Source organism: Ptychodera flava, chromosome 8 (genome assembly GCF_041260155.1).
Source record: "Ptychodera flava strain L36383 chromosome 8, AS_Pfla_20210202, whole genome shotgun sequence".
NCBI lineage: Eukaryota > Metazoa > Hemichordata > Enteropneusta > Ptychoderidae > Ptychodera > Ptychodera flava.
In genome coordinates, this window is record NC_091935.1 from 7,246,746 (window position 1) to 7,267,630 (window position 20,885).

Genomic DNA, 20,885 nt, shown 5'->3' on the forward strand with positions numbered 1-20,885 from the left:
CTCTTGAAAATGAATTTCTATGAAGTGCTCTCATTAATATGTTGATGACCAAACATCCAAGAGTGTACTGTACGTATGGCAGTGTGTGTATGTTTTCTTGTTTGTTAATAGTTGGCAGAGTCTGGGGCTGATTGGCCAAGGTGCAATGAGTTTACAAATGTTGGAATTTTCTATTGTGTCCTCAACAGAAAATAGATCCTAGCGAGTTGTCTCAGCAGTTGACTGCTGACAATTCAGGATGGGAGGATTTTTTTGCCACTGATAACACAAACAAACCCGCTCCCACGGCAACAACATTTGATTTGCTCGGCGATACAGCAATGGATGGAAGTGTGACAGGAACGACGGAGTCAGGCGTCAAGCAAAGTGACCCCTTCGGAATGGATGACGATGATTTTTCTTTCTACATTACACAGACTGAAGAGCCTAGTGATAACTCAAATATCGGTCAACTTATAGACTTCGGGGAACCCGAGGCCCCTCCACAGTTACCAAAGTCTGGCAACTTACCGTTTTATATGACAAATGATTTTGATTTTCAAGAGACCACTGAAAAAGAACCCCGAGAGAAAAATGACTTTGGTTTTGAGATATCTGATAAATCAGAATCCTCTAATATGATTGACTTTGGATTCGACACCACTGAGAACAGTTTTAGCTTCGACAACCAACAGGAAAATGAAGCATCAAACACCAGTGATTTGGAAGATGTGGGGGAGAGTCCAAAACTTCCAACGTCAGCTCCACCAACCAAAGATGAAACACCATCCTATTCCTTGGAAGAACTACCACCAGACTTCTACAGTCAACCTGATGTGGACAACCTAGCAACAGTAACCGTGGAGTCACCACCAGTAACTATAGAAACAAAGCCACAGAAAGAAGACTCTGATGAAGTTCTCAAGGATGATGCCAGCAAAGAGGAACTGGTGGTACACACCATGACTACAGATTATGTCCAGTCGTATGAACCTAAGGTTGTAACCATGGAGCCTAAATCAGTAACAATGGAGCCTGAATCAGTAACCATGGAGCCAGAATCGGTAACCATGGAGCCTGAATCAGTAACCATGGAGCCTAAATCAGTAACCATGGAGTCTAAATCAGTACCTAAGGAGCCTAAATCAGTAACCATGAAACCCAAATCAGTAACCATGGAGCCAAAATCAGTAAGCACGGAGTCTAAAGAAGTAACCATGGATACCAATGTTGATGAGCAACCAATAGACAGGGATGCACTCATCAGACAATGGGAAATGTCACTGTCAATAAACAGCAATCCAGCCGAACAAGATCTCCCTCGAAAGCAAAAACACATCCAGCCCAGCAGGAAAAAACTCAATGTGTATGTAGATCCAAACCCCAAGTTCAAGAAGAAGGAAACACCAAAGGAGAGTGAAGAAGACCAAACAACGGTCATAGTACCAAAATCTGAATCTGACTTGCAGACAGACACTATGAACATTATTGCAATGCAGAGAGCCAAGAAGGGAAAAACACAGCTGGCATGGAATCTGGAAAACAAGGAAGGAGAGGAATTGGACAGAGCTGGTTCCAGTACCTTGGAAAGCTTGAAGCAGTATGAAGAGCGGAAAAAGAAACAGAAAGAGGAGGAGGGCAAGGCAGCCCCGCTGGTGAGTGGGAAGTTGAATAATGTATTGACTGATTCCAGGGATAGCGGACTTGGTGATACTTGGAAGAGCCTTGCGGATGACCAGGCCAGTCCGGAAACCAGTGACCCAATACCTGTGAACAGACAGAATGGTGGCTACCAACCTGTACATGAAGTGGACACCAGTAATATCGACAAGGCTGCGCTGCTACAACAGTGGAATGACAAGATGGCTTCAGAAGACACTGATGACCTGGAGGCCCAGAAAGAGAAGGAAAGAAGGATCCGTGAAGAAATCCAGAAGGATGTGGATTCTGAGTCCATTGCTAGTCCGGCAAAGACAAGAATGGAATGGGAAAAGAGACTGTCGTTGCGGAAAGGGGTTGCTCCTCCACAGTTCAGCCATGTGTCCAAGTACTCACCAAAAACACCAAAAGAAGAGGACGAAAAGCCTCCTGAGAGAGACATTATATCTGAGAAAGAAAAAGAAGAAGATGAAGTTGATGTAGCTGATGTCCAAGAACCAGAAGCAGGTTACCATGACGATGTCAGAGAAGAAGAAATTGAACCGGAGGAGGTACCTATGAATGAAAGCATCGTTGAAAGAGAAATCAGATTACAGAGGCAAAAAGAAAGACAGCTGCAGAAAGAGTTAAATGTAGCTCGGAGATTACCGAAAAAGAAAGTTGTTACTCCAGTTGTGGATCCCACCCCTGTCACTACAGCTCAGGTGGAAGATGTTAGACCACAAGAAGAGTTTGTTCCACCCTCGGCAAAATTTGATGACAGCGAAGAAGACGACCAGCAGCGAAATGTGAAGCTGTCGCAAATCGAGAGAGAAATCCAAGAGCAACTCAGGAAAGAAGAGGAACTGCTGAGACAAGGTAGGGTGAAAAATGTGAGCACGCCCAGCTTTGGGTTCGATGAAGAGTCAGAGAGTGACGCAAAACCAAAGAGAATGGAAAGTATCATCGAAAGGGAAATGAGAGAACAGCGAAAGAAAGAAGAACTACTGCGACTTCAACGAGGACTTCCAGTCTCTGAACCTGGACCAGATTTGTACGTCAGCACAGACGATTCCCAGCCATCCTTCAACGAGGATGAAGTGTCGCCTCGACAACAACAAGAACCGATCACAGAAACTGTGACTCCAAATTCATATCCAGTTAAAGAGAGACCATTCTCTGCTCCAAAGCATTATGCTAGTCAGTCCCCAGTGAGCGCCAGTAAAAATATTTTTGAGAGGCGGATGAAACCAGCGAGAGCGGAGGGAGATTATCACAGTGGAGGTGACACTCCCAAGAAAGCCCAGCAAAAGACCAAAGAAGTTATCCTGGTGGAACAGGAGAAAATTGAAGAGAAAACATATGAAGAAGAGGTAATTAATTATCAGAAAACCCTGCTAGCATGTTTTAATATAGCTTACCTTATACCTACATGACTGTAAAGTACCTCATTCCTGTGTGACTTCTTATTCTCCCATCATTCAGTATTCAAATCCATGCTATGTGTTAATGCATGAAACTGATTCCAGTACAGGACTTCTCCCACATAAACGCAGATGTGGGAGCTGTGAGGGACTGGATATTCCCTGTTCCTTTCTCTCTCTCCCTCTTTCCAAATATAACCTAGTTTACAACATCAATGGCTGTAGAATTTTTTAAATTTAATGTAGTTTTTTGTTAACAGGCAGCGATGTCTAACAACTAATGCTTTTCAAAGTTGCCTTTTTCCATTCTACTGGTGATCTTGATTAAACCATCATAACAAGTCACTTTTTAACAAAGTTCAAACAAACTTTGTTAACTTTGCTAACTTTGTCAACAAACTGAATCCCTTAACAAAGTTAGTGCTACATTGCTGAAATGTTTTACCATTATTCTTCTTGTAAAATTTCACCTTTTACATTTGCCTAGCATTCTATATCATCTGAATCAATGATCTGTGTTGATGTCAAATGATTTGATATGATGTGATTTGATTTGATTTGATCTGATGATTGTTATGCATTATTGTCTAAATTTTACAAACTTACTCATCATGGAGATAATATGAATATCTCCAGAGATGATCTCAAGTTTAGATCATATGATTGCACTGTACCCAACGGCTATTATTTGAATGGTACATCATCATCATTATCATCATCATCATCAACATAATTATCATCATGGACACAATGAGATCAACTTATTTGTTTCCATGTCAACAATCATTTTGTAAAACTCAAAACTTGATGCATACAGCTAAAGTCATTAAATATCTGTTAATAACATTAAAATCAATATCATGTGTTTAATATGGCATGTTTTTACCATTTTAACATGGCAAGCTATTCACTAGTGTTATGCTCAGCGTGTGTGACATCTAACCACATTGCTAGCTTCCCATTCTCTGTGTTTGCGCTGGGCTGCATTTTTCTGTCTGTTATTCTTTCTCTTTTGTTTGACCATGGAGTTGCCATGGTTACAACAGACAGAGAGAAAAGGGGCAGTGACTAATGACAGATTATCAGAGTGTATTTCTGCTTGTTAATACAATTATTTCTCTTGCAGCTCCATTCTTAACACTTCTGTGGAAAGGTTATACAAAGTTCCTACAAAAGTGTAATATCAGATACCAAAATCATCCAGATTATATTTTTAATGATGAATTTGGTTATAAAGTGCATCTGTTTATACTGTCTGCATGCTCATTATCATACTCTGTTCTTTCTATGAGTGTCTTATTTTCAATTTTTTTCTTTCCTTTTATTTCCTTTTCTTAACTTCTTACAAGTTTGGTGAATTTACAGGATAAGTATTGTTTGAAGGACAATGACAGTAGGAAAAACAGCATACCACAAAACATGCATTAATTTAGATTTTATCACAAATCATGGACACAGTATCTGTTCAAAAAATCTGTCTCCATTCAGAGCCTACATTTTGCCATACTTGTACTTGCTTTGTCTTGCATCTGATTATGAATATTCTCAAATGATTGAAATGAATATCTTACAGTTGTTTCCATGTTTCTCATGTGGACGATATAATTTTTGAAAAAAAACAATTTCAATAAACATTTATAGAACCATGATAAAAACGAAATGAATTTGACTTAGTATGATGTTGACATTTTTATATATACGGTTTTTGGTATTGTGCTAGCATACATAGACTTCATTTTTTTATCCCAAATCTGTTACTAGTGTATCCTGATTGTGTTTTCTCTCAGAAAGTGAAACCAGAATTCATAGACCCTGAAATTGCAACAGAGTACGAATCAGCACACATCATGGAAGAACCTGAGAAAGAATCGCCACCTCCCAACGAAAGTATTATCGAGAGGGAAATACGACTCCAGCGTGAGCGGGAAGAAGAACTCCAGAAACAGCGAAGGAGGGCGGGAATAGTCAAAAGTTCGGTGAACTCTGTTCCAGAAGAAAAGAAAACCAATGATGTTGCTCACGTTAACGCAGTGGAAACCAAGAGCTTTGAACCTGTCAGCCAACAAGAACAAAAGTTGACGCCTGCCCAAGCGAGGGCGGTGTTCTCCAAACCTACCAAAATACCAGACGATACCCCGCCTTCTAGGCAGCGATATGGGAAGGCGAATGCTGCTGGAACTCCAACAAGAGACGTTCAAATTAACAACTTAAAAGAAAGCAATAAAGTCAGCACTCCAACTCAGAATGGTTCAGTTGTAATTCAAGAGAAAGAAGATACCGTTGAGAAGGAAACTACCAAGAAGGAAACACCCATTGAGAGAGAAATACGACTTGCCAGGGAGAAAGAGCTGAGTTACAGGAAAGAAAGAGGTATGTTACACTTGTAAAGTTGATATCACTTCCTTGATACCATCGATAACAAACTGCTATGACTAGAATAGTGGACTTGCTATCAAAGGATGGTGAGTTCAAGACTTGAACATGGTGTTTTGCGGTTTACCAAGACACTCAAACTAACCCCCTCTCCCCCCCCCCCCCCCCCATTGCTTCATTTGGTGATGGGTCCATAGTGAGTACAACATCCCAAAATTAGGCTTGTGCCTATTGGATGATGGATTAAGTATGAAAAAGTATCATATTTGTTCATGAAATAGCTTCCTCAGTCAGTAGTTTTGTCCACTCTAGTCAATGAAATTTAATAACCTCATTTGTTTTTGCATTTAAGTTGAAATGCACCCCAGGGACAGATATCTCAACTCTCAATATTTTTAATACTGTGCTGCCCTACTGCTTATGGGTGCTCCTTTTAAAGTTCTTGGAGTGAGAAAAATTTTCAGTGTCTTTATATTTTTAAGATCCAAAATATTATTTTTTTCCTTAGAGTTAATACAGGATGGTGGCCAGTTTGAATTGGTATACATATATGTTAGGTAATTTGTTTCTCTAATACCAAAATTTACTCTGAGACCCCTGATTTTTATTCTTGATTTGGTGAGAGAATGGTTAAAAGTTTCACTAAGGAAAGTTTGAGCAAAAGTTGAAGTCTTTCACTTTTGAGGTGCAGACGACCTTAAATATCTTGATCACATCTCTGTATTGGTTGGAAAATTCTTATCAGATGTATCAGCTCATTAGACTTCATAGGGAAGAGATTTTTATGACAACTTTCTGTCAATGCCTTGAAATCAGCTTTATATTGCCACATAAAAAATAAGTACATCAAAAAATTATTTTTGAAGTTCAATTTATTAAGTCATATGTTAAGAAAAGAATTTCATAGCTGAAGCTATGGTGTGGCATTTAGGGTAGAATATTGCCCTCAGGGACAGGTATCTCAATTCTCAATTTTTTTCAATACTTTTCCAATCTACTGCTTATGGGGATGCCATTGTAAAGCTCTTGGACTAAGAACAATTTTCACTGTCTTAGTCTTTTTCTGAAAATAAAATTTTTACTTTTCCCCATAGAGTCAACACAGGAATAGTAGCCATGTTGGAATTTCAAATGTCGGTATATGTTAGGTAATTTGTTTCACTTGTACAAAACTTTCCTCGATGACCCCTTATTTTTTTTATTCTTGATTTTGAAAGAGAATGGTTGAAATTTTAATGTAGGAAAGTTTGGGCAAAAGTTGAATTCTTTCACTTTTAAGGCGCATACAACCTTAATTCATATGCTGCGTCAATTAAACATTTTATGCAGTGACTCATATGGGAAATCAATTGTGAAAATGTCAATGAGTAATCACAGATCTTGATTTGATTTGATTTAGGTCTTCTTCAGCCAAGACACGAGAAACAACACATTGCATCAAAGAAGAAAACAGAACCAGTGGAAGAAACGCCAAGGTTGTCCGTTGCAGAATATCAACCTCCTGAATCGGCAGCCAAAGACCAGTACATGCGGAAAGCTGCCGGATACTACTTTGAGAAGGACATAGAAGAGAACCGCCGGAAAGAAGAACAGCTTCAAAAGGAAGGTAAAATTAGAAGACTGTCAACGAGATCCAATGAAGATGAAAGAAATGCTGGTGAGAATTTTGTCACATTTCAGCTAAGTTTCTCTTTGCTGTTTTGGTCTTTTGAACCGAGCAACCCTACAACTGTACCCATTGTAATAAATATCCTGATATCTATCTCCTTGGTCTGTCTCTATGTCTGACTGCCTGTTTCTCTCTGTCTTTCTGTCTGTCTTTCCACTCCTCTGTTTTGAGATGATCCGTTCTGTATTTGGATCGCTGGCTTGGCCATGTCTCACTGCTTGACCAAATAACCACTATCTTTGATCATAGAGACAGATATGGCCATCGGTCATCTGTCAGTCTTTCTGGTCACCGAAGTTCATATCTTATGTGAGGTCTTCTTGCTACAACAAAGAAACCAACTTGACTGCACGATTAGTTTGCACTCCCTCTGACTTTAATCATTTTCCTGCCAGACAGTATCACTTCCCCATCAGCCAAGTCAGTAAAAAGCGAGTATTGAGTGAAAAGCACAATTTTCACCCACTTGGCTTGATTGCACCAGCAACTTTAGTCCATAAAAATCATATTTGCAGTATCTATAATTTCAGGGGCCTTCAAATATTCAATTCATTTTGTTAAAAATCGCCATAAAGGATATGTTATGCTTCTCTAGTTTTAATGAACTTGACCTGATGGTGAAATATGAACTTGGCAGGAAAAGGGTTAAGGGTTTCAGCTGTAACTTTTGACGATCGTTTTCCTTACTTTTGTTCATTGAAACATTTTCACATTTTACATTTTTTTTCTTTTCCCAAAAGTTGTGTTGAAATACTGAGTATTAGACTTGCAAACATGATGGATTATAATAATGCAATGCTGGTGTTGACAGATAAACCCTCATCAGCAATAACATTTAGTTGGCAACAATAAATAACAAAGAATGTGTCTATCTCACTTTGCAGGCATGAGCAATGGTCCGAAGCATGAATCTGTGGTGGAACGTGAAATCAGGCTACAGAAGGAACGTGAAGAGACTTTCAAGCGGGAACGTGATGGCAGCAGCCAGCATGGCCGACCCACAGACCTGTCACTGGGATCAAATGCAAGTAGTAGTGGATCTTTGTCACCTCAACAATCACCAATCGATTCACCATCATCAGAACAACATCAACCTCTACATGTACCACAACATCAAAGTCAACATCAAAGTCAATATCAGACTCATGCTCAGTCTCCACCTCAGTCACAATCTCAGCCTCATTTTCAGCATCATCACAAACCGGGTTACGCTCAGTACATGACTCATCTATCTCAGGCATCTGTGTCCCTCAAACTGTCACCGGGTGAGAATCATGGCAACATTGAGGAAGTGGACGAGGAGCTGGAAGAGACATCGCAAGATGGATCAGTTGATGTGAGTGTGAGGGTGCTGACTTCAGAGTGATTGCCACTCAGGTCATTGAGCCATTGCAGGTCATTTGAGGTCATTGCCAGCTCATTTGAGGTCATAACTTTGGCATTGTCAGGTCTTCAACAAGTCATTTTAAAGTCATGGTGCCATTACCAGGTCATCTCGATATCATAACCAGGTCACTGCTTGATCATTTGATCATAACACTGTGCTGCTCTGTCATCACAAAAGAAAAGTGCTGAATATCCACATCTGTACAGCTTAGTTAAATCCTTTGAGTGCCAAAGTCTGTTTTTGTCACCTTCATAAAATATGGCACAGTCAATTTTTTTTTTTTTGTCAAAATTTTGAAAAAAAATTTCAGCCGATGAAATGTGAGTCCATTTGGTTCACATTATGAAAAAACTTACACGAAGTTCACAAAAATTGGTAAAATATTGCAGTAAAATTTTGGTGGGAAAATTACAGCAGTCAAACGGTTAAAAATCGTGTATCAGATACCCATGCAGTCTGAAGTGAATTTTGACAAGGCAGGTCACCGATTTCATGATGTGAAATGAACTAGTACAATATGAAGGTGTAGATCACGTACGTTACTTAATGATGGTGAGACTTTGATGATTACTGAGTGACAACTAGTTTTTCCACCACGATGAAAAATTATTGTTGCTCACTGGTAGAAATATTAATTGTAATTGCAAAATGACGGGCTATTTTTTTTTACCTTAATGAAATTCTTGTAATGATATCGGTGGCATGTAAATTAACTAGTAAAATGCCATCAAGAGTACAATGGTGTTTATGTCAGTGACAAGGTTGAAAGCATACCTGGTAATTTCACCCAAGTTGAGGTCATAGTGGTGTGTCTTGTCCATTACACAAACATCATCTTGTTTGAACTGCTGTGAAAACTTGTCCAAATTGAAAGAGTAGCCTGACCTGCAGGGGTTCATTGCTTACCTTTGACCCCATTTCTTAACCTTTGAACCCTCTGTTAATTCACATGAATGTACTTGTGTACTGTTCATCTAGAATCTAGACAGTCATATTGCAGGTTAGCAAACCTCCAAAAGACTATTGAATATTGTGCTTATTGTTCTGGAAGGCGTTAAGAAGTGGTAGATGTGCATCAAGGGAATAGATATACTGCTTGGTTTAATCAGGCATATGAAAACCCATTGGCCAGTCATGATTTACATATGAAAACAATACTCATTAAATATACTTGCATACAAATGAGCTAGCACATTTGTTCGGGAAATTGAGTACAAATTGAAGACCTGCACACCAGCCGTCATACCTTGATGCTGATTGATACTCATAATTCTACATATAGTCAATCGCAGATTTAACCTTTTGGTGATTATACTATTACATGTATACATTAATAATAATAAAATAATAAAACTCAAAATATTAATTATACTAGAGTTTTCAAACTGAATCAACAATTCATTTAAGCCCCCTTGTGCTACCAAGCAAGTCTGACTTCTTCCTTATACATATTTACATTTCTGATCAAAGTTTAAGTGCAAATTTAATCATTCAAGAGTCATGCACTGTTCTGGAGTTTACAGATCCTGAAATGACTGAGTAGACAACCTAGGCAAGTGTACTGATGACCGGCTAGATTCTTGCTTGGTGAATAACTGGTAAGATTCTAGCCTAGTGTATGAGGCATATACCCAGAGCTCTCATTTCAGTTTGTATTGCGTAAAGTTCCGTTGCATCATGAAGTTCATCTCTGATTTTTGTGCATTCATCTTTCTCATCAACAGGGTGAAAGCAAAGAAAGTAAGAAACCAGTGAAAAGGAAGAGTCTCCTAGCATCACAATGGGAAGACAAATTCAAGTAAAAGGTCACAAACCTCACGATATCTCTGGAATCTCAAGATTATTTTGAAAAAATCCACTTTTCATCATCATTACAGCCGGATTTACTTCTTTTCATGTTGTTCACATTCAAGTCTTTTTTTTTGCAGATATTTGAATAATTGCATATTTCTGCAGTGGAATTGATGACAATATTCAATGCCATGCAATGTAGCAGGTAGTGTAAAACACTATTTTGGTTCAGATATGTCGCAATACACTATGGAAATATGCAGAGTTCCGAAATTCCAGGGTCTCTTCTGGACTGATTCTAGATTTATCTATGCAATATTGAAATGTACCAGTCTTCATTTTCTGTTCATTACTTGGAATTTCCATGAACTCTCGCACTGTTGTACACTCAAATACTGCGACAACATAGTGCCTTGACCTCTGAAATGTTCCGGCCTCAAACCAGGTACTTGTACCAGAAGATCAGAGTTCTAAGTTCAAAAAAGATAAAAATGATGATCATGGTAAAGTGCCTCTCAATCATGAACATTGTAATTTATTGTTATTAATGAAGATGTCGTCATTAATAATTATATTTCCATACGTAATCAACAACAAGATTGATGTTACTTTGTTTATCATATTACAAAACATCGTCAAACTTTGTAAGTTCATTTGCTTAATTTCTTTTTAAAAAAGCAGTACTCAGATCCAGTCTCTTTTTGGTAGTCATGACAACCTCAATAGATAATCTCGTAGAGACAGGTCATCTACTGAATGGGTGTACCTGTCAGTATATTCCTGCTACAATTCAGGAAGATTTATCTTGCAAAAAAAACCTAAGAAATAGGCACAACTGCAAGGAAGCTTTACAACAATAATATGACCTTGTACTTCACAGAATTGATGAAACCATTCTTTTTCTTCTTTCTCTTTCTTGGCATGAACATGTGTGATGTTATAACATTATCTTAAATCTGTGAAAAATTATAGTTAATTGTGAGTCAGTTGGCTGGACTATTGTCTGCATTGGGAATTTTGGGTGAGGATCGAAATGTCCATGTGTCCAGCTGATGGACTAATTGTTGCATTTGGTTTTACAGCAAAATTACAATGAAACTCACCACCTCAAGGTCAATTGACAGCTGTCTACAGATAGATTACTTCAGCATAGTTTGTCCTGAATCACAAAGCAAAAAATTTTTAATTTTGAAGAATGACTGACTGTTCACATCGTGTCATTGTGCTCTTTAACTTGCATGAGAAATTGTAAATGTCTGAGAAGTGAGTCTGCGACAGCAAAGAATAACTAATATTTATTGAGAATTTTTGTTTTTGAAATGTTTAATATGTGAGTTGTGAAACCTCTAACTTAGATTGTGGAATTATTGTCTTTGAACTCATACAGAATAGCGTTCATAAATAATTTACATTATCAAATTCTACATTACTCACAGAAACCGATGATTGCTGCATATGCCATCATGGTTTGCAAAATTTTCAGGTTAAAATTCAGTTAACCAGAATCATGACTTCAGAAAATTATTTCAAAAATGTTACTTCTTGAATGTAGTATCTCAAATAGAGGTCAAAGGTTGTACTTAACAGACTTATCAACTCCAAGTAGGATTGTACAGCACAAAATTCAGTGTCTGTAATCTTTTTGCTTTATTTTGTAAATATTTGAATATGTGTGAAAAATTTTTTCTGATAGGATATTGGTATTGTTTAGGTCCAGGTTAATATGGATATATGTTTGGGAAAAATGAGAATACTCATTAATGAAATTTGTTGAATATCAACTTCCTGAATTCAGAACGGTTGCTCAAAATTAAGTTACCTGCTGAATCAATGCAATGAGGAAATTTGTGTTCGTAGTAACATAACGCCGTAAGATGTTGTCAGTACCCATCAAATTTTTGTCTAAAAATTATTCTTGTGTGAAAAATTTTAAATTCTTATAATTTCTCTAAGAAACCTGATTTATCTATGAGATCTGTACTTGCCACAGCATTGAACATGTTGAGCTGTATTATCACAAAATTCGTTGTGATCGCAGAGCCTAAAATCTTGTCTATGCTAGTACTTGCATAAAATTTTATATAGAAACATTGTATTAATAGTACTGTGAAAGCTCTACAGAGAGGCCGAAAAGCCCTAACCCTAAATATTTGTAACAAGTAGAATGAAGAAGCCTTGATACAGAAATTATTTATTGGCATGTGTGAATTTGTATTTATGGGTTTCTGGATATCAGATTTTAAAATCATAGTGTCGAATGTTTGACATCTGCATAACAAATACTAGAGTGCCTTGAATATAGGAAAAACTTGAATTGTAATATAGATTCTTTTTATGTGCTGTCAGTGAGCAGTCAGATGGTATATGCTGATAACAAAGATTTTATAATAGTGTGCTGATAATGCCTTGAATTTAGAGCTTTCAAATATGGTTGGATTTTAGAAGATTATCAGACTATATAAGATTGTAAATTTTACAGTAAAATGTATATGTAGTACTGTTTCAACCATGACATAATTTTTATTTGAAATTTTATTGATTTAGAGGAACTTTTTTGTATGTTTCCATGGTGATGGGTTGAAAAGTTATCTACGTTACAGCTAAATGTTTTTCAGTATTAGGTTTGCCCTTTTCATTGTTTTATTTTCAATTCAGCATTTTCAAAAAAATCACATAGACATGCACTTCCACTGGGCACCATTCAGACAAACTCTGATTTTCTGTAATGTATGTCTGATACAGTTAGTGCCAGAAAACCATTACAAGAACCATGCACATTTCTTATTGGTTCAGATGTATCACATGAACTCGTCACTGATTGGTGGAGAGATTGGCATCACCATGGTAACAATAAAAGTCCAAAAAGTAGTCTGAAATGGACAAGAAGTTAGTGTATCAAATAAAACAGTCAGTGCTTTGTGATACAGAGGTTAAGTTGATTCATATAATAATCTGACCAGTCTTTGTAATTAAGCATAAACACTTTGTGGGTTTCAAGATCACCATTATAGGATACAAGAGAGGAGACATTGAAATGAAATCTGTTTTTATAATTTTAGCAGGCATTTAGAACCATACTTCATATTTCAGCTGTCTGATGTATCTGAGTTTCATTCCAGACCTCAAATATCAATAACCATGGTCATTTATTGAGCAATATCGATATCATGTCCGTTTGGCTTACACTATGTTTGGAAATGACCAAGTTAATGCAGAGGCATCAAGTGGACAGAGTCAATAACTCCTCTACATGTACGCCTGCCTCCTTGAGAGCACCACATTTGCATTTTTCCTTCTTTGGATTGCACAATTGGTCAATTATACATCATTGAGAAGTAAGCCATATTGCATGATGCTATGCTCTGTATTACAAGGACGTACAGTGTTGTTTGGTTCAATGTTAATAAAGGTATATTGTGCACAGTGGGCGACAGGGGAAAACTATCTAGCACAAAAGGCTTGGGCAAAGGTTCACTTGCAGGGCAGATTTTAGAATATATTCACTTAATATTTACTGGAAAGATTATCTCTGTAGTATTGAAGTTGAAACGACATGGGAAAACTGCCTATAATCCTCAACATACTCCTTATTCAGAATTGTTATTTTTCTGCTGCATGTCAGACTGGTTAGATATTTTAAGATGGCCTTCCAAAAGTTTAACCCAGATATCTCTAGTTCCTTTTGCCAAAACAAAACCCATTTTTGCTTTTTTTATCACTTGAGAGTATCAACCTTAAAGACATTACACACAAGAGATCATTAGCTTGTGATCCTACACTATTCCAATTCATACATTTTTACCTACTAAAGACAGAAGTAGGTATTTTAAAACTCATGTGATTGTTGGCCAATCACAATTCCTCTTTCAGAGAGGTATATCCTTGTTTTGAATTGTATGCATGTTTCCTTGTTGTAAGTTCATATAACTGATTTGAAACAGTGACGACTGAAGTTTCAATAAAGGTCCCATGATTTACATATAAAAATGTCTCTGAGTGGCATTTCAATGAGTGTAAGCTTCATAACAAGAGTGTATAGCTGCTGTAAATGTGGAATGCACCCAAGGGACAGATTTTCAGAGGCTCAAATTTTTCCAATACTTTTCTGGTTTACCACCTGTGGGGGCTCATTTTTAGCTCACGTGTGTCACACATGGGCTTATGATTTAGGGATATGTCTGTGTGTGTTTGTCTGTCTGTCTGTATACACAATATCTCAAGAACGGCTGGACAGATTTAAGCCAAATTGTGTAAATAGCTTAAGATATCAAATAGCAAGAATTGATTAGATTTTGGTGGGCGTGGTATGCCTATTAATGAAGTTATCAAAGTTTTAATTTTTCTGTTACATGGTTGTCTATGGGACGCATGATGACCATAGTGTTATATACCAAGATTTACTGCACTAAATATGATGAAACTTGCCATATAAATTGTAATATGCAAGAAATGATAATATTTGGAGCATCATGCCAATTAAATGCTAATTTGAATATTGTAATTAGTGATACAATTCTGAAATTGGTTCACCAATTTTGATAAAACGTGCAGATATTGAAGTGACAGACATTTGACGGTGCTGTGAGACATTCAGCAGAGCCATGTTAATTAACAGCTCGCAGTGTTGATGGTATAATCTGATCCAGTGAAGGAAAGGACTGCTGAGTACTGAATGCTGGATTTTTCATGCCTTTCTCACCTCAGTCCTGTGGTGAAAGAGGCTAGTGATAGCACCACTGCTGTGTGGAGTGTGAATATGTTAGTAAAACGATAGTTTGACCACATCGGCCGTTTGAGGGCGCTGTAAGTACCATTTATGTGTATTGAGTATGACTGGACAGAGACTTTGAATATTAACTGGGATAGCTATAAAAAGTCCTTGTGCCAGCTTTTAGATTCAGACAAAATTGTCAGCAATATGGTAAATGACTTTAACTGGAAGATATATCATAGAGGTTTAGTCATAGAAAGTTTGGCAAAAATTTTCGAAGTTTAACTTTGTAGTGATGGAAAATGCCACATCTGTGGGGACGAAGAGACCATTGAACATGCAATTTTTGATTGCAGATATGCAAACGAACTATGTGATAAATGCAAATTGCTCTTAACGAAAGAACATGGACTAAAGGAGGACACTGACTTGAAAAAATGGCAATAACTGGAGCAGACATTGATGATTCAATCTCAGAAATAATATATTGTACTACTTCTTATGTTAAATACACTATCCGGAATATACGAAACACTGGTTTTTGATAAGATAAAAGTTACAATCAATGCATAAACTCATCAGCCACTAGTTACTGTATCCTGTAATTAATCACAAAAATTAATGAACTTGCTACTTATGCTTGTCATATACCACTCTATGATAAAGTTGAACTAAATGACAGCCCTGACTCACTACTACACACGTGAGCATGTTAAGTTCATATCTGGTATAGTTTTGGAGTGAGAAAAATTTTCACCGTCTATCTTTGTATGTGTAAAATTTTATTTTTTTCTATTTGTTTCCTATTTTCAAATTTTGCATGGTAACCCCGATTCTTATTCCTGATTTTGAGAAAGAATGAATGGTTGAAAGTTGCCCTGAGGCAAGTTTGAGCAAGAGTTTAATTCTCTCAGTTTTGAGGTGTGCACTACCTTAAAGGGACAAAGTCAGCCATTTTTCTTGAATTTTGTTTGATATGAGATACTACGTATATTGTTTGACATGTTGACAAATAGTGAATGAATGGGTGACCATGCATATATTCGACCCCGGTTTTAGACACGATACATACAACCATCGCAAAAATGAATTAATGGTCATGACCATTAATTCATTTTCTCCATGGTTTCATTTAATTTGTCTAAAACCTGGGTTGAATGCCCGCATGGTCACCCATTTATTCAGTATCTTTCAACATGTCAAACAATATAAGTAGTATCTCGTATCAAACAAAATTCACAAAAGATGGCCGACTTTGCCCCTTTAATGCCAAGCTATCTTTGTGCCATCTTTGTTGTGCTACATAAAAACATGTATGCTTGATTGAAGTAATGAGTGAATTTAAATGGTTATGGTTGTTTCTCAGTCAATTTCTCAATACGTCTCTATGGATTTCATGCATATCCCTTTGCAAAAGTTTACGTTGGGTAAAATGCCCCGATGCATGTATTCCTACACATTCACAATGCAAACGAGTCCCTTCAAATCCCTTAATGGTTTGGTCAGAGTGAGAAAATAGTATATATAAACATGCAGCTCATCTCATAGTCCAGATCAGTATTTCCCTACAGTTCCTTGAGCTGGCAGCATTTGATAATAGATTTCTAGTAACAACATAACACACAAACACAACAGAGTGACGTAATCCGGTGAATACACACACACATAAACTCTCACCAACAAAATAAATAGCTGAACAAATGCAAGAGACTCAGTAGCCGAGTATTTTCAAAGTTTTGCTCTTACTTTAATGGAGATTCTGCATCTATAAGATGAGGGGAGGATATCTGTGGGGGGTTTCTTGTACATTACAGGACAAACAAATAAAAGGGTTGCTGTATAAGATCTCCTCAACTAACAAGAGAAGACTTTTTTCAAAACTACATAATACTGCAACAAAGATAGTAAGGTACAAGAGACTAGATGCCTAAGTACCTATTCATACACTGGGACCTCAGTTTGTCATTTCTTAAGTTATTTTTATCAGTGTCTGTCTTCAATAATATAATATTGCCATACACAAATACTCATCACAAATAGTTGGAAAATTCTGTCAAAAAACTACAATTTCATATACATATGCAGGTATGACACAACAGACCACTTGTAACTTGAACAAAATGAGCTATCTCGACATGTATGCTCCCGTAGCGCCCTCAGTGGTGATAGTTGCTTTTCATGCTCACAAGATCAAAGAAAAACCCAATTCCACCAGAGAGGGCGCTAGCCAAAATATTGCAAATTTTCAAACTGAACTGAAAACACATCTAGATAGTGCTACCCAAAAGGATAATTGTCGTCGTTCTCTTAAAATAACTATTTATAATATTAATGCAATTTACAGAGCAATAATGTACTGTTTAATATTCAAGTCATCTGTTTTTGGTGCTCTGGGTGGCCACAACGTGTTAGTTGCATTAATGGTTGGAATGGACCCTGTGGTAGTTGGGAACGGAGGAAATTTGGATGGAAATACCCAGTAATTAGCTACTTTAAGACTGAGCTACCTCTAGAAGTGTTGGGATGTGATAGACTGAACCACTGCCTGAAACTGTGTCAGCAACGTCATAAAAACTGTGCACACTGGTCGAGTCTGCTGCTGACAGAGTTGGAGGCAGTGTTCCCACAAGTTGGAATTCGAGAAGGGTAATCTGGTTACAGACTTTTTTGTGTCGGGACAAGCTCATACCCTTATGACAAACAAGCCAAAAAGTAAGAAAGAAAAAACACAAAAAATGAATTTCACATACATATAGTACATACACTTTCCTTTTTTCTATCTAAAACTTAAGTAAAATTAATTGGACTTTATTTCTCTTCAAAAAACTTTTTTCAGAATCCTCTTTTTTTCTTTTTTTTAATTTTTACATTTCTACTCTGGACTTCTGATATGTTCATAAAATATGAGTGTTGGTTTGGGATTTGTTCTCTCCAGGATAGTCTGCAATATTTTAAATGATGCTTTCAAGAAAAAAACTAACTTCAATTAAACATACAGAATTTTCTCTTTTCTGTGAAAGAACGTTTCAGGCATATATTTTTTTCACTTTTGTTTTAATTTTTTTTTGTTTGAAGACTCTCTCTCTCTCAAATACAAAATGTTGTGACATTTGACAGTAAAAATGAAAATATATAAAAGAGACAGGGAAAAAAACACATAAACCAGCAAAGATTTTTTTGTTCTGAGATCATCTGACTTACTTTCTCTGTATTTTTTGAAGCAATTCAGCCTGTGTTTACCGGGAAATTTACACGTCAGACAACGAAAACCATCAAAGGTACAAGGGCTACAAAGCTAATACAGCCATACTAGAAATACAAATTTTTTCCTCAATCTCCTCTGAAAGTATGGCAACACACAAATCGTTTACTCTAACTGTATAAATACATCCTTCTGAATTTCTTTAACATTCTCTGGAGTTTTAAAAAAGCAACTTCTCTAAAAAATAATCAGAAATCTACAGTGATTCTTTGTTTCTGAGTTGACATTGTCTTTGTCAGAGTTATATATATATCACAGAGGAAAAAATGTAGAAATACCTAATAGAGTTCAGACAAGTGTGGTGGGGTAGTTCTTTACAAGGTGCTGGCAACCTACTGGAGAATGAATGTTTTACTAGAGGTGTTCAGAAACTGTGGCAGCCAATCATATACTTTAATTTGAGTCACATGACAATAGCTGGTAGCCATGTCTTGATCACATGATCACTGCTGACCAATAGAGAATGAAATCAAGAGATAAAATCAGAGTTAGAAGGGTCAGCCAGTGTGTTCCTGGTACTAATCTACGATTTTTTTTTGTTGGAAGAAAAGAAGTGTTAGTGTCTTATCAGGGAGATGAGTTCTTGAGTGTTACTGTTGCTATGGCAACTACATGCTGCGCCTTCATGCACAATTTTCACTGGAGTAGAGAAACTGAAAATAAGGTGAAAACTATGCATGAAGGTGCAGTTGTTTCAGGTTTTGGTAGACAGACTAACCTGGCATTTAAACTAGCAATCTCTCCAATGGGGGCTTGGCCTTGAGCTGTAAAGATGGCATGGCATATAGACGATCAACATTCATTCTCCCAAAAGTTTGCCGGAAAAACCCAAAAATATGCACAAAAAAAAGAAAGAAAAAAACCTTCATTATGCTTCCTCTACAGATAAACAGCATTAATTTTTAATCTTTTACCCCTTTGAACAACTAGTGATATCATTATAATGACCGTCATCATAGTCACAAATTTGACCAATTTTTTGGCTATTGCACAGTCCTCTGTAGAAACAGCACTAAGAACAACTGGTTTTCAAAAAAATTTTTTTGTAGTATTTTTTTAATATAATGCTGTATCCATTTGCATTTGATTTTGCAAAGGAGAAAAAAAGAATATATTACAAACAGCTTTAAAGAGCAAGAATAAATAAAATATACTGACATATTTTACCTACAGACAAATACACTTTTGTTTTTCGTAGCAATGGAAATGTGTTACAAGAGAATCACAGCATAAGGCAGCGTCTGGGTGCTTTTCAAGTACGTTGAGATTTTTATAATAGATTATTTTTTTTTCTGATATATATTTTTTCAATGTTTCATTTCCCTGGCAGTTCATTTTCCAAATGCACACTTTCATTTATAATTTCTGAGGCTAACAAGTTTGAAAATAATCTGTACAAAAGGTTGAAAAGCTCTCTCAGAGTATAAAATCTATTTCACAATTTGTTTTTTCTGAATACACGGCTGAACAGTCTTTGCCAGCCGGCCAGTGGTATTTATGAGCTGCAAATTTCTTGTATTTCTTTGTGATCTTTTTAAAGTGAGTTGGACGTGGATATCTATGAGAGGTTCGTCTGGCCTCCTAATGTTAAAGTTTTTGATTTTCGTATCTTCCTACACGTTTCTTTCTGAGACTACCGCTAACAAGAGATTCTGGACCCAGAATGCGTTTTATGCTATGTTTGGTAACACAAAGTTTCCATAAGGATAACATAACAGAACATAAAATAACATGAAAATGTTTTCTTGTTTTTTTATCTCTGGTGAGTTACGAGAGTACTATACAGTTGTATTTCAAGTGAATTACACGAGTCTTGTGGTAAAATCACACGGAGCCCACAAAATAGGAGATATATTATTGCATGAAATATTCAGGGTGGTCTGATGGTGTCTCTTTCTCAAATCTTTTTGCCTCTTCTTGCATACTTTCTTTGATCTTAAGTATGGCTGCAGATTCATTATGATCCTGGCAAAGAGAGTTAACAAAATACGTTAAGAAAAAAAAGGAGTACCAAACGTTCCATCAACCATGGACGGGGCGGAGATTAAGCTGTCAAAATACACAAGCCTCACAAGGAAAAGTAAAAAAGGAAGCAAAAAACAAAAGTCCAATTTTGTCCTTAGTTAGTTTTTTTTTGTCTATATATTTTGGAAGTTTGCATAGTAGAAAGAAAATAAAGCAGTTTTTAAGAACCAACCCCCAGAAGGAGAGAGGAGAGGATACGTGTTTGAGTGTTTTTTTTTGTTAGTGTTGAGTTTACATTGCTCGAGAACCAGTTTGTCTCTTGTTGCTGACTACAGAGGTTCAGTTTTGTGGGTACAAGCCAGCACGCAATTTCTCAAACAGTGACCTGTCTCACCAGTCAAAACAGCGCCATCTGTTTGAGGAAACATAACGTATAATTGCCCTTAGAGTTTTCTCTTCTTTTCTTTAAGTTCCCCTAATTTTTTTTAATCTCTGAGAAAAAAAAAAGCCAAATTCACAGTCACCAACTTAGTTGGTAAACACATAAGTTGAACAAAAATACCCTGCTTAGAGAGACAAAAAAAAGTTTATGTTTCGGATGCATCAGTGAGTCACTGTTGCCAGGGACAACGTCTGATATTGTTACGCTGATGCAAGATATCTTCTTGAGGCCCAAGTCAACAACT

The 20,885-nt window shown here is 36.8% G+C and overlaps 2 protein-coding genes across 10 annotated transcripts in view; one reads left to right on the forward strand and one right to left on the reverse strand.

Annotated features, from left to right (window-relative positions):
• LOC139138342 (calponin homology domain-containing protein DDB_G0272472-like) overlaps positions 1-14,248 on the forward strand; it is an 85,410-nt gene extending 71,162 nt beyond the window's left edge. The window contains exons 14-18 of the mRNA XM_070706674.1: positions 189-2,990; positions 4,829-5,411; positions 6,814-7,071; positions 7,968-8,419; positions 10,195-14,248. Of these exons, the coding sequence (XP_070562775.1) occupies positions 189-2,990; positions 4,829-5,411; positions 6,814-7,071; positions 7,968-8,419; positions 10,195-10,272 (4,173 nt within the window). The 3' untranslated portion in view covers positions 10,273-14,248. The remainder of the gene's footprint in view (positions 1-188; positions 2,991-4,828; positions 5,412-6,813; positions 7,072-7,967; positions 8,420-10,194) is intronic.
• Positions 14,249-16,695: 2,447 nt separating this feature from the next.
• The window catches only part of LOC139138348 (single-stranded DNA-binding protein 3-like), a 119,335-nt gene continuing 115,145 nt past the window's right edge, over positions 16,696-20,885 (reverse strand). For 7 of the 9 annotated variants that reach the window (XM_070706680.1, XM_070706688.1, XM_070706687.1 and 4 more), the window contains one exon: positions 17,765-20,199. In XM_070706680.1, the coding sequence (XP_070562781.1) occupies positions 20,089-20,199 (111 nt within the window). In that variant the 3' untranslated portion in view covers positions 17,765-20,088. Of the gene's footprint in view, positions 20,200-20,885 lie in introns of all 9 variants that reach the window. The other 2 variants (XM_070706685.1, XM_070706684.1) reach the window with 1 other exon arrangement.